Source organism: Phycodurus eques, chromosome 2 (assembly GCF_024500275.1).
Source record: "Phycodurus eques isolate BA_2022a chromosome 2, UOR_Pequ_1.1, whole genome shotgun sequence".
Classification (NCBI taxonomy): Eukaryota; Metazoa; Chordata; class Actinopteri; order Syngnathiformes; family Syngnathidae; genus Phycodurus; species Phycodurus eques.
In genome coordinates, this window is record NC_084526.1 from 30255832 (window position 1) to 30269838 (window position 14007).

The 14007-nt window shown below is 41.4% G+C and overlaps 1 protein-coding gene across 1 annotated transcript; it reads left to right on the top strand.

Annotated features, from left to right (window-relative positions):
• Nucleotides 1–1611: 1611 nt before the first annotated feature.
• gpalpp1 (GPALPP motifs containing 1) lies at nt 1612–13633 on the top strand. The gene is made up of 7 exons (XM_061670221.1): nt 1612–1890; nt 1976–2096; nt 2179–2265; nt 3786–4026; nt 10237–10401; nt 10512–10613; nt 10715–13633. Exons 1-7 carry the CDS (start codon nt 1812–1814, stop codon nt 10931–10933), a joined length of 1014 nt encoding a protein of 337 aa, XP_061526205.1. The 5' UTR covers nt 1612–1811; the 3' UTR covers nt 10934–13633.
• The last annotated feature ends 374 nt before the right edge of the window (nt 13634–14007 follow it).

The following is a 14007-nucleotide window of genomic DNA, read 5'->3' on the forward strand; positions in this document are numbered from 1 at the left end:
AAGTCAAGCGGAGCGCTCGTCACACAACAACATTTATAGATGTTGGAACTCGGTGCACACATAGGTGTTTTGGGGAAAATGTAAGACTTTTACGTGCGCCTTATGGTCCTGACAATACGGTATATAGGAAAATTAGCTTCCACTGTTTTCCTAAAGGCCCCGTCCTCCACGTGCATTGGAAATAAAATTAGGAGGGGTTTGTTGTTACATGGCACACAATGGTATGTGGCATACGTTTTGTCAAGGATCAAATTCATAGTACTGTGTTACTCACAAATGCCGTATCATATCATCATTTGAAATGAAAAACTACTCCACCAACAATATCACCATGGTCCAAGTTCCAGAGTTCGACAGCACAAGAGAACCAAATGGTGGTCTGGCGCTCTCGGCTCGTGGCAAGCCTCGTCTTTTTAGCCGCAAGTGCCATGTGGCGTTGAAATAGGAATTGCAGTTTTGATTTGCTAAAACTCGTCAGAAAATAAGTCATGAAAACTGAGTCATACTACATGACATCCATCCATCCATTTTCTGAGCCGCTTCTCCTCACTTGGGTCGCGGGCGTGCTGGAGCCTATCCCAGCTATCATCGGGCAGGAGGCGGGGTACACCCTGAACTGGTTGCCAGCCAATCACAACACTACATGACATTGAAAAACAATTTTAATATATTCAACTGCAATGAAATGATAATGCACGTTCCCCCCCACCCCCGTATAATACCATCTTCATGAGGAGAAGCGGTACGGAAAAATGGATGGATAAAAAGAGTGACTTCCTGAGTCAACTAAGTCTTGAGAAGCCCATGTGCCACGGACTCAACGTTTTTATTCCATCCGGAAGTTGAGCCGGAAGGAAATTAACGCACATTTTAAAAAATGCAATTCCTCGCAATGAACATTGCGAGATAGAAGCTTTCTTCCATGTCACCTTAAGGGCTCTGTAGCCGTTCCTTGTGAGCGAGAATCTTCCAGATTTGGAGAAGATGTAGACAAGAAAGAAAAAAACATACCGGTTCAATGCAAAAAGTGTCGAAAAATAACGTGCCTCAATATAAATCTTTGAGTTTTTCCCATGATCCATCCCACATTATTTTGTAATATGAACATGATATTCAGTCTTATGTATGCCCATCGAAGATTTTCCAAAGCAGTTTCATATCCCCCGCAGCCTTGCTTTTTACTGTTACTGAAGCTTCAAGTCATTAACCTACTGTATTTTCGAAACTATTGGCCCAAGTGGTTCGGTTCTTCAAAGCCTAATTTGCACACCGGTGGTCTCTACCTATTGTTCATATCTATATCGGAGACGAGAACGTGTACTAGTGTTGTTCTTGGTTGAATCGACACTCAGGTGGAAATAAAAGGAAGGTGGAAATAACATTTTCCAGTTGTAACTTTCAAAATAAAAACAATTTATACAATACAAAAAATGTGTACATTCGTAAATTTCAAATAAAGGCCGAATAAAATAAACATTTCCCACAAGGTAAACATACACACTGAATTGAAATCGTGATAATCATGTATAAGGGAACTAACAATCTCAAGCAATACAATTGACTTCACTTTTATTCTTGTAGGGTAACTTCCTGTGTAGACAACATGCGCTCATGCGCAGTGTTGTTCAAAATGTCGACCTCGGTGCTGAACGCCGTTGTATTTTACATGTAGCGTAATGACTCAGACTACACGCCGTTGTATTTTACATGGAGCGTAATGACTCAGACTACACGACAAATGTGGTCTTTCACTTAGTTAAAAGTGTTTTAGAAAACGAGTAATATCGTGGTTTGTGCAAACCGCTGCCAATATGGCGTCTCAGAACTCTATAGGACCTGCTTTGCCCCCAAGCTTTAAAAATGCTTCAGATTCTGACGATGAAAGTGACTGTGAGTATAATTTATATTTTAAAATACAGTCATGTTACAATGCTAAATGTTAGTGTCATCACAGTTTTGTGACTCCGTGTGTTAGTTGCCGGTCCCGCTTTGCCTCCCGGTTACAAACGAGGTGAACAGTCCAGCTCGTCAGATGAAAGTGAAGTGGTCGTCAAAAGAGTCAAGACAGGACACTTCTCGGAAGACAAACATGCAGTGTGTGTAAATCGGACGAGATTACGGTATACCTTAATACAACGTCAACATAAACACAGCTTTTAACAGCTGTCATTTGAACAGGATGAAGACAAAGGCTGACGAAGATGACGGCTTCTTTGGACCAGCATTACCTCCAGGTTTTAGCAAGAAACAGAGTTCACCAGAGAGGTGACCGAATGAAATTAAATGCATGAAAAGCAAATGAGAACAGTAATTAGTGATCACTATTGAAGAAGCAAAGAACAAATACATACAATGCTGTGAAAAATTATTGGGCCCCTTCTCAAATTCTTATATTTTTGCATACTTTCCCCACTTTTAATGTTTGTCATCAAACAAATATCACACAAATATACCCCAAATGAGCTTAAAATGCTGTTTTTAAGTGCTGAGTCCATTTATTAAGGACAATAAACTTTTCAGTTTCCTGTCTTTGTGAAAATGTAATTACCCCCCCCACCCCCTTTTTTTTGTTTGTTAAATCATGAAATAATTATGGCTAATCACAATTTTTCGTGAATTGTCATTGATCACACACAAACCTGATTACCTCCAGACCTGTTCAATCAAGAAATCACTTAAACAGAATCTGTCCCGGTAAAATAAAGACAGACATCCATCCATCCATCTTCCGAGCCGCTTCTCCTCACTAGGGTCGCGGGCGTGTTGGAGCCTATCCCAGCTATCATCAGGCAAGAGGAGGGGTACACCCTGAACTGGTTGACAGCCAATCGCAGGGCACATACAAACAAACAACCATTCACACTCACATTCACACCTACGGGCAATTTAGAGGTGTCAATTAACCTACCACGCATGTTTTTGGGAGTGGGAGGAAACCGGAACGCCCGGAGAAAACCCACGCAGGCACGGGGAGAACATGCAACCTCCACACAGGCGGGGCCGGGGATTGAACCCCGGTCCTCAGAACTGTGAGGCAGACGCTCTAACCAGTCGGCCGCCTCAAGTCGGACAAAAGATCTAAAAAAGCTGCAACAAAAGGACACAATCCAAAGAAATTCCAGAACAGTTGAGAAATAAAGTAATTGACATTTATAAGTCTAGAAAGGGTTACAAAAGCCATTTCTAAAGCTTTAGGATTCCAGCGAAAAATAGGGAGAGCCATTATCCTCACATGGAGAAAACATAGAACAGTGGTGAACCTTCCCAGGAGTGCCTGGGCTACAAAGACTAGAGAACTACAATGACTCATCCAAGAGGCCACAAAGGAACTCGGGACAACTTCTGCGTTGTTGAGTCTGTGTTCATGCCACAACAATAAGGAAGAGTGGGCAAAAATGGCATCCATGGCAGAGTTCCAAAGCGAAAATCACTGCTGAACAAAAAGAAACAAAGGCTAATATTACTTTGGGGGGGGACAAAACTAAATAAGACATCTCAATGATTCCCAAGACCTTTGGGAGAAGAATAAATGGGGTGCAGTGACATAACCTTCAAAAGCCCGTTCATTCTCGAAAATTATTGCTGAATTTAAACAATTCTACAGATGTATGTGAAAGATTCATTGCCACTTATGAAAAATGCTTGATTTCAGTTGTTGCTGCTGAGGATGGCCCAATCAGTAGGTTTAGGGGGCCATTTATTTTTCACAAAGGCCAGGTAATTTTGAATAGTATAAAGTTGGATTATTGTCCTGGGGTAAAGTTGTAACTTCAATATTCTCTCAGGCCACCTGTGCTGGGTCCAGCTTTACCTCCTGGGTTCCGCCATGCAGTGTATGATGACAATGATGGAGATGAAGAGGGTTTCCCAGGACCTGCCTTACCTCCAGGCTACAAGGCTGACTCCTTCAGCAGTGAGGATGAGGATATTATTGGACCCATGCCATCCAGCTGTCCAGTTCAAAATACGGTGACTCTGGACATTGAACGCAGGGCGCGAATGATGAAAGACAAGCTGACTAAAGTTGTGAGTCCAAGCTCTTTTTATGACTTTTCTGTGACTATTCTTAAGTATTTACTGTACCTTCTTCTTGTTTTTAATAAATATATATTTTTATTGAATTTTTACATTTTAAACAAAATATGACAAAAAGGTAACAAAGTTGAAAATGGTAAAGCTGGAATGCTATAACTTAAAAATATCTTACAAGGAAAACAAAGAAACAAACAAAAATGGACAGAGCGGCAAGTGACACTATGTCCATGGGATTATAGCTAAAAATACAGTCAGTTTTTAATTTTAGTAGTAAAATTACTACTAAAATTATATTATTGAACTCTGTTCTTTAGCCACTCAAGACCAGAACCAGGAAATCTTGGGGTATTGCCAAAAACAGTGTGCTGTAAATGGGTATCAACAGCACTGCTACACTTAATACATGGTGGTAACCCATTGTGATCGCTTTTATTTAGGATATGAGGTGTTCTGTGTTGTCTATGAAGTATCATGGATTGCATCTCTTTGAATTCATTACTTTAAAACAGTAGATTGAATGCATTCAGTCCAACAGTCCTTGTCGTACTCTCTTTCAGTCCCTTTCCCATCTTCCCACCACAGCATCTGTTGTGTGTGTTATGACTCAATATGTTATCATAAAATTATGAAATGCGACCTTAAGTAAAAACCTCTTAGTAAAGTGAATAACAGATTCCTCCAAAGGGCCGACAAGAGACATGTCATTATTGATAAAGTTGTGGGCCTTAAGATATGCAAAAAAGTCCAGACGAGGAAGTCCAAATGAATTCATAAACATTTCAAACGACATGAGAACACCAATGTCAAACAGGTCCCCTATAACTCTAATACCGCTATCATACCAGGATTGAAAGACTGCACCCTTGACTATTTCTATTTTATCCTCTGACTTCTGGGTTAACCATCCATGAACAGGATGTGAAACGCATCTTCAAACAACAAAAGATTAACAAAGCGACAGGCCCGGACCATGTGTCCCCATCCTGCCTCAAAGTCTGCGTGGACCAGCTCGCTCCAGTCTTCACTCAGATCTTCAATAGATCTCTGGAACTGCGCGAAGTTCCATCCTGTTTCAAACGCTCCACCATCATTCCAGTCCCCAAGAAACCTGGAATATCGGGTCTGAATGACTACAGGCCTGTCGCTTTGACATCTGTGGTCATGAAGTCCTTTGAACGTCTCGTGCTGGACCACCTCAAGAGTGTCACAGGTCCCCTGCTGGACCCCCTGCAGTTTGCCTACCAAGCGAACAGGTCTCCAGATGATGCAGTCAACATGGGACTGCACTTCATCCTAGAACACCTCGACAGTGCAGGGACCTACGCGAGGATCCTGTTCGTGGACTTCAGCTCAGCGTTCAACACCATCATCCCTAAACTCCTTTCATCCAAGCTTCTCCAGCTCAGCGTCTCACCTGTCATCTGCCAGGGGATTTACAGCTTTCTGACGGGCAGGACACAGCAGGTCAGGCTGGGGGAGGCCACCTCATCCACACCCAGCCTCAGCACTGGGGCGCCCCAAGGTTGTGTCCTCTCTCCGCTGCTCTTGTCTCTCTACACGAACGACTGCAACTCAGCGAACCCGACTGTCAAACTCCTGAAGTTTGCAGATGACACCACTGTCATCGGCCTCATCAAGGACGGTGACGAGTCTGCATATCGACAGGAAGCGGAGCGGCTGGAGCTGTGGTGCGGCCGACACAACCTGGAGCTGAACACGCTCAAGACTGTAGAGATGATCGTGGACTTCAGGAGGCATCCTTCGCCACAGCTGCCCCTCACGTTGTCCAGCTGCCTTGTGTCAACCGTCGAGACCTTCAAGTTCCTGGGAATTACAGTTTCTCAGTACCTGAAGTGGGCGCCCAACATCAACTCCGTCCTCAAAAAGGCCCAGCAGAGGATGTACTTCCTGCGGCTTCTGAGAAAGCACGGCCTGCCACCGGAGCTGCTTTTTATTATTATTTTTTTTGACAATTGTGCAAAAGATGCAGTCCTCTAGCACTTAGAGCAGTTCGAATGACTAATATACCAATAGTCCGGTGCAATGACCATTGTGCAAAGGGCGCCGAGACTTCAAGGAATGTATGCAGTTTAAAGTGACTAGTAGCGCGATAATCTGAGACAATGTCGATTGTGCAAATGTTGCAGATACTCCTCAATCAGTGTGCAAATGGAGCAGATGCTACTGTGGCATGAGTGGCCAGTATTGGTCAACAACAGATATGCAAATAGTGCAGCGTGGCAAGACTACTACAGTGAGTGCACGAGTAATGTATAATTGGCCCCACAGAAATGTGACAACGAACTCAAGTAAAAAAATTGCCAGCATGTTGCAATGGAATTGTAGGTTAGGTGTTTAAGAAGTTGATGGCAAGAGGGTAGAACCTGTTGGAATGTCTGCTAGTTCTAGTTTGCAATGATCGGTAGCGCCTACCTGAGGGAAGGAGCTGGAAGAGCTGGTGACCGGGATGCGGAGGGTCCGAGAGGATTTTGCACGCTCTTGTCTTAGTTCTGGCAGCGTGTAGTGTAGTCTGTTTGGGAAAGCCAATCCCCCTTTGCTTTGGGTTGTTGTAATATCTGCATCCTGAGCCTTGGTTTTCTACCACGCCATATACATTTTGAGGTCCCTTTCAATTTCACTGATTACTTCCTTGGTAATGTAGTGCCTTCTTTTATTCTCCAGCAAAAAGCATTTAAAACTTTTTAGATTTTATGCAGTTTTCTTTTTCTTTTCTTTTTTTCAGATTAATGGGGAAAAAAAACAACAGTTTACAAGCTTATAGGAAATTTTACCATGACAGCACATGTATTTTCGGGTGGCATAAGTTGGAGCTTTCTCCGTTGGTACCACCAGTAAACAAACCTTTACATGTCATTTGACCAAGGCAGAGTGATTAAGAAAACAGGATAAATTGCTTGAATGATGATTTTAGACTTCATATCTGTTGCCCCAGTTTGAATGTGTGATGTGTCGATCGAAAACATGATCTTACATGTGGTAAATTGTTTGGAATGGAGATGGAATGCTGGCCATAATGTACATTTCAACAGGTAATTTGATGCAAGAAACAGACGTGATGAAAATTCAGACATAGTTTTAAATGATTGTTGAGGGACTGGCTAATTGATTTTTCTGTTACTCAAATTAATGGCACAGATGATGATGATTGGCGGTGAAATTAATAGACAGTTATAGAGCTGAGAGAGAGAGAGCTGAAAAAAACATGAAATAAAAGCAGGAATTCTGAATTTTTGTCTCATATTCATCTTTTGATCTGAAATCCAAATGTCTTCAGTATACAGCAAAAACAAAGGAATTGACCTTGCCGTTCCAATACTTTTGGAGGGGACTGTAGGGTGTTCAACCGAGGTTCAGCTGTCATACTCTGCGTCTTCGTTCAAAACACTGTAATTGGCAACCGATTCAGTGTAGCCGTTGTCGCCATTTATGTTTACATTGCAGCTAGTGAGTGCGAGGTGCGTTCAGGGACACTACGTAAATGTGAGTGAATGGTTTTTTTTTTCATTGAAATTTACATAATCGTAAAAATTTATTACTAGGAAAACTTATTGTATTAGAATGCTTTAGTTAAAACACTGTATGATCACACTGTCATAAATGGAATTTATTTTGTTTGGTAATATAAGAATTAGGCTTTACACGATCAGGATTTATGGGACTGATCAGCGAGTTTAAAAAAAAAAAAAAAAAAAAAAAACGATCATCGATCCGATCACAAGGTGGAGCAATGTCTATTTAAATGCCTTGTTCATTTACTGTATATACCTGTGTACTGTATACTGAGTAGCTTAGTGTTCTGTGTTCAGGTAATATATTCTAATCAATCAGGTCAAATCAACATTACAACATGACAGAAATAATGGGTGCAAACTTACTGTAATTGAATTTATCCATCCATCCATTTTCTGAGCCGCTTCTCCTCACTAGGGTCGCGGGCGTTCTGGAGTCTATCCCAGCTGTCATTGGGCAGGAGGTGGGGTACACCCTGAACTGGTTGCCAGCCAATCGCAGGGCACATACAAACAAACAACCAGTCGCACTCACAGTCACACCTACGGGCAATATAGAGTCACCAATTTATACATGTTTTTGGGATGTGGGAGGAAACCAGAGTGCCCGGAGAAAACCCACGCAGGCACGGGGAGAACATGCAAACGCCACAAAGGCGGGGCCGGGGATTGAACCCGGATCCACAGAACTGTGAGGCTGACGCTCTAACCAGTCGGCCACCGGCCAATTTATTGTAATTGAATTACTTCACACACACCGAAACAATCCATTGTTGTTGTCGTCCGCATGGTAACGAGTGAATCCAGTCGCATTTGAGTTGACAAGATAAAGCCCAGTGATCATAAAAGACGGGATGTGGTGGTATCGGATCACCAGATTTCATGCAGTAGTCTGACATAGTGCAATCGTGAAAGACCAAGTTTGTCTTGTAGTCTGTTCCACGCATGACGTGTTGTCTGTCTCAGATGTGTTGTCTGTCACACACCGCCGCCATGTTTTTTTTCTTTTTTAAATAACTATTGGTGGTCAGATATTGACAGTACTATATCAAAAGACACGCGACAAGGCTAAAAATAAACTAGCTTTTGGATTCAAATGTACTGTACACGATGGCGACGCGGAGTAAATGTCTTTTGCGGAGCCGATCAATGACGTCATTGATTGGATCAGTGAATTATGACAAAGCCGATCAGAATGGCGATCAGGTCGGTTTAAAGTCTAATAAGAATAGGTCAGATCAAATATTTTGTTAATATAGTCAGCCAGAGCTGCAAGGAATGCAAAGTTATCAGTGTCCTTAAACCATTGTTCCTGTCATACTGTGTGGTGTGTTTTTGTTTCAAAAGCCAAATTTTTTTTTTTTTTTTTTTTTTCAAATTTTTTTTAAAAATAAAAAAAAGACTGCAGCAAGTTTTTCCTCATGTTTGAGATTGTAGGATGAAAGGTGCAATTGGCTACTAGTGTGGACTGAATGGGTGGCATCCATCCCTCTATTTTTCGTACCGCTTCTCACTAGGGTCGCGGGCGTGCTGGAGCCTATCCCAGCTGAGTCTGTGTGACAGGTGAGGTACACCCTGAACTGGTCGCCAGCCAATTGCAGGGCGATTCCCCATTCGCACTCACATTCACACCTACAGGCAATTTTTTGTCTCAATTAACCTACCATCCATGTTTTTGGGATGTGGGAGGAAACTGGAGTACCCAGAGGAAACCCACAAAGGCACGGGGAGAACATGCAAACTCCACACAGGCGAGGCTGGAGTTGAACCCGGGTCCTCAGAACTGTGAGGCAGATGTGCTAACCAATCGTACACCATGCCGTGAATGGGTGGCAACAATGGGGAAATGAAATGCCAGTATTTTGAGGTTAATAACCCATCAGCAACATATTGAGAGGAAACAAAAGAGGAGTGCCCGGGGAAAACCCACGCAGGCACGGGGAGAACATGCAAACTCCAAAAAGGCGGGGCTGGGGATTGAACCTCGGTCCTCAGAACTGTGAGGCTGACGCTCTAACCAGTCGTACACCGTGCCGCCCAGCGTGCTTAAATGTTTTGCTTAATGTAGTCACTGTGTGAAATATGTATGGCCAGTATACTACCATCTGATCTGTAAGTGGAACCACTTTGAGTCATGTCGGTGAAAAATGTTGCAAATGTGGTCAGAGAGGAATAATGGGTAAAATGGGTTATGTACCCAAACAGAAGAGGGTTTTGGATGATACTAGAGTACTAAAATATTCGATAGATGCAGCTATTGTTTAGTTAAACCCCTGCTTCGGGTGCCTGTTTGATAAACCTGGAAAACGTAGCTCCTCAAATGAAGAAATGATTTGCCAAACTGCTCCAAAGAAAAAACATTTTGAGCCCTGAGGTTGTGCTCCGCCTGTCGCCCAGTTACCGGTAAATGCGATAGGCGCTAGCTCACCTTTGATTCTAATGACGACAAGAACTACTGAAAATAGACACATTTTCTGGTTGTCTCGTAAAGACAATGAGACATGTTTACATGAACTTTTCCGCATTGTAAAAAAAATAATAAATAAATTTAATCGCATCATAATCTTTTTGAAGAATTCTTTGATCTGTAAAACTTTAATAAAATTGGTTGTGACACAATGTATTTCAAATACAGAGAGTTTTTATTTTTATTTTTCCTCCTCATTTATAGGATGCACCTGAGGTCCAAACCCGAGAGACTTGGATGACAGAACTTCCACCAGAACTACAACACATTGGCTTGGGAGCTCGTACTTTCAAGAAGAGGTCAGGTCCGGCGAAGGGTGACCGCTCCATTTGGACAGATACACCTGCTGACACAGAGCGCAAGTCCAGGGTACGGAAAGCCAACAATTGCTTTTCTTTGCTTATTGGTGTTGCGTTTATATTTACAGCATAATTTTAATTCACAATAACATAGTAATAAGTTTTTTTCTTGGACAATAGGAGCGCCTCGAGAGAAAGAAAAAGGGTGAGACTGAGAAAGATTCCGCCCCACAAATTTCTCAAAAGGATTTGGAAATGGCAGACACGGTGTCGAAGTATAATGTAGGTTCTCCCAACAATCACTATTGTTTTTATATCTTTTACTCCACAAGCTACATGTTCACATTCATGCTAAATCTTCAATACTTTCTTCTTGATTCAAGAAAACTAAACGCTCAGAATCTCTGATGAGTTTGCATACAAAGACCATGAAGGAGAAGGCAAAGCAGCCGAAAGACGAGCCGGTGGAGAGAAGAGCATTTGATCGGGAAAATGACCTGCAGGTCAACCGCTTCGATGATGCGCAGAAGCAGCGACTGCTGAAGAAATCTCAGGAACTGAACACACGGTTCTCCCATAGCAATGATAGGATGTTCCTGTAAGACCAGTGTTTACAGTAAAATGTCTACTAAATAATGCATACAGTTCCATGAAAAAGTATTGGCACCCTTCTCAAATTCTTACATTTTTGCATAGTTTCCCCACTTTAATATTATCAGATAAATGTAAATATTAGACAAATACAACCCAAGTGAACTTAAAATGCTGTTTTTCAATTATTTCATTTAAGGAAAAAAAAACTATTCAAAATTACCTTGCCCTGTGTTTTAAAAAAATAATAATAATAATTCTGACCCCCGAAACCTATTAACTAGTCTGGCCATCCTCAGCAGCAACAACTGAAATCAAGCATTTTCTATATCTGGCAATGAGGCTTTCATATCTCTGTGGAGATATTTTGGCCCACTCTTGCTTGCAGAATTGTTTGAATTCAGCAAAAATTGAGGGTTTTCGATCATAAACTACCTTTTTAAGGTCATGCCACTCCATTTCAATCTGATTCAGGTCTGGACTTTGACAAGGCTATTCCAAAACCTGGATTTTGTTTTTTCAGCCATTCAGAAGTTGACTTGCCGGTGTGTTTTGGATCGTTATCCTGCTGGAGAACCAAAGTGCGCTTCAGTTTGAGGTCACAAACTAATGGCTGAACATTCTCCTTCAGGATTTTCTGTTAAAGAGCTGAATTCATGGTTCCATCAATCACAGCAAGTTGTCCAGGTCCTGAAGGAGAAAGCAGCCCAAGACCATCACGCTACCACCACCATGTTTGACTGTTGTTGGTATGATATTCTTTTTCTGAAATGCTGTGCTACATTTTCGCCAGATGTAACGAGACACACCTTCCAAAAAGCTCAACTTTCATCTCATCAGTCCAATTATGAATGATTCCCAAAGGTCTTGGGAATCATTAATATGTTTTATTTAGTTTTGTCCCCTCAAACGTAAGACAAGCCTTTGTTCTTTTTGATCAGCAATGGTTTTCGCCTTGGAACTCTGCCATGGATGCCATTTTTGCCAAGTCTCTTCATTCTTATGAACACTGACCTTAACTGAGGCAAGCCAGGCCTGCACTTAGAAGTTGTCCTGAGTTCCCTTGTGGTGTCCTGGATGACTCAGGGGTATTCTTTGTTGGCCTGCCACTCCTGGGAATGTTCACCACTGTTCCATGTTTTCTCTGTGTGAGGCCCCATCTACGGTTTACTGGAATCCTAAAGCTTGACAAATGGCTCTTGTAACACTTTCTGATAGATGTCAATTACTTTTTTTCTCGACTGTTCTGGACATTGTTTGGAGCGTGTCATTTGGTTGCAGCGTTTTTAGATCTTTTGTCCAACCTGATATTGTCGGGACAGATTCTGTTTGAGTGATTTCTTGATTGAACAGGTCTGGAGGTAATCAGACTTGGCTGTGATCAGTGAAAATTTACCAATAATTGTGATTAGCCACAATTAATTGATGGTTTAACAAGCGGGGTAATTACTTTTTTCACACAGGGCCAGGTGACTTCAAATAATCGTCCCCCCCGCCCCCCTCTTAAATCACCATTTTAAAAACAGCATTTAAAGTCCACTTCGGTTATATTTTTCAGATATTTACATTTGTTTGATGATCTTCAATATTAAAGTGGGGAAACTATTCAAAAAGATAAGAAATAGAGAAGGGGACCAATACTTTTTCACAGCACTCCATAAATGGACAATTATTTGGAAGATGGGGCTGAGAGCAGATGGAATTTGCATTGTTTATTATTAGTTTACTCTTGTTAGTTCATGTACAATGATATGAATGTAAATAAAACTTATTTCTACTCTATTAAGGCTGAAACAATTATAAATGTAGCTTAAAATTGTTCTGCTGTTATTGTAATTGTAAGCAGTGTTTTCACATTTGAATTATAAAATGTTAATGGTAAACCAATTGTAAGTTCTGAAAATGCTAGTTGATCTATTGCTCTCATCACATTTTTAGAAATGTTTTGTTTTACAGGTCTGTACAATAAGTCTGCAAAGTTCACAATTAATTTTTTTATTCAAATGGAAAACTGGTCATGAAATAACTTGCACAGAAATAGGACAACCACAATGAAGGGATTAAAAAAATAAAATAAAATGTTAACCAAAAGTAGGACTGACTCAAAAAAAGCGTAATTTGAGAAAGCAACAAGAAAAACTGGCACATCAGTCGATGATAGTACGAATGATAATATATTACAGTAGAGACGGAAACAGACATCCAAAATTAACTGCGGTCAAGCCAGCCTCCACTCATTTTGTTCATACTAGGCATTAGGGTAATAGGTCGCCAACTCGCGGCGAAAGCCACCTTCAAAATAAAAGCTTCCCAATAATACGGACATCAGTGCTCTTCGGTTAATGAATACAACCCGCAAAGTTAATTTGAATTTTGAGATGAAAATGTAGTTTATTTGATATCTTGGGGAAAATTAATGGTAAATGGGATGCACTTATATAGCGCTTTATCTACATCATCACAGTGCCCAAAGCGCTTTACAAAGCCTCACATTCACACACACATTCATAAACCAATGGGCGACTGCTGCCATGCAAGGCACTGCCAGGACCACTGGGAGAAAATTAGGGTTCATTGTCTTGCCCAAGGACACTTCGTCATGCGGACAGTCGTAGCAGGGATTCGAACCTGTTCTCCCTACTGAGCCAAAGCCACCCCAACATAATCCCATTGGTATCGCAAAACAAATCCAGATGACAGACCACCAAGGACTCCACTAAAAGAGGTTTGATGAAGATCTGATATTGTATTTCAAAATAAAAGTCTCTGAAAACTGCATATTTTGCTGTCATTACTGCCTGAATGAAAAAAAATATGTTATAAAATCTTATAAGATATCGCAACACCGGTCTAGTTCTGGGGTTACAGTACACCACCCCAGGTTTCCAACAAAAGACGTCCCATCCAAATCTGATGTGGCATTTCAAAATATAAATCCCCTGAAATTGGTATATTTCACTGTCACTACCACTGATTTCAAATATTCATTGACCGCAGTGTCGAGTAGTGGCGTATGACCCTTAACAAAAATATAATTTCTACTTGATGTATATCGTGTTAGTCGGTGAGTGGCTGTTTTGTCGTC

Coding starts and splice junctions, on each gene's coding strand:
- gpalpp1 (XM_061670221.1), top strand. CDS start 1,812: ATGGCGTCTCAGAACTCTATAGGACCTGCTTTGCCCCCAAGCTTTAAA. Junction 2,266..3,785: donor AAACAGAGTTCACCAGAGAG/GTGACCGAATGA, acceptor ATATTCTCTCAG/GCCACCTGTGCTGGGTCCAG. Junction 10,402..10,511: donor ACACAGAGCGCAAGTCCAGG/GTACGGAAAGCC, acceptor CTTGGACAATAG/GAGCGCCTCGAGAGAAAGAA.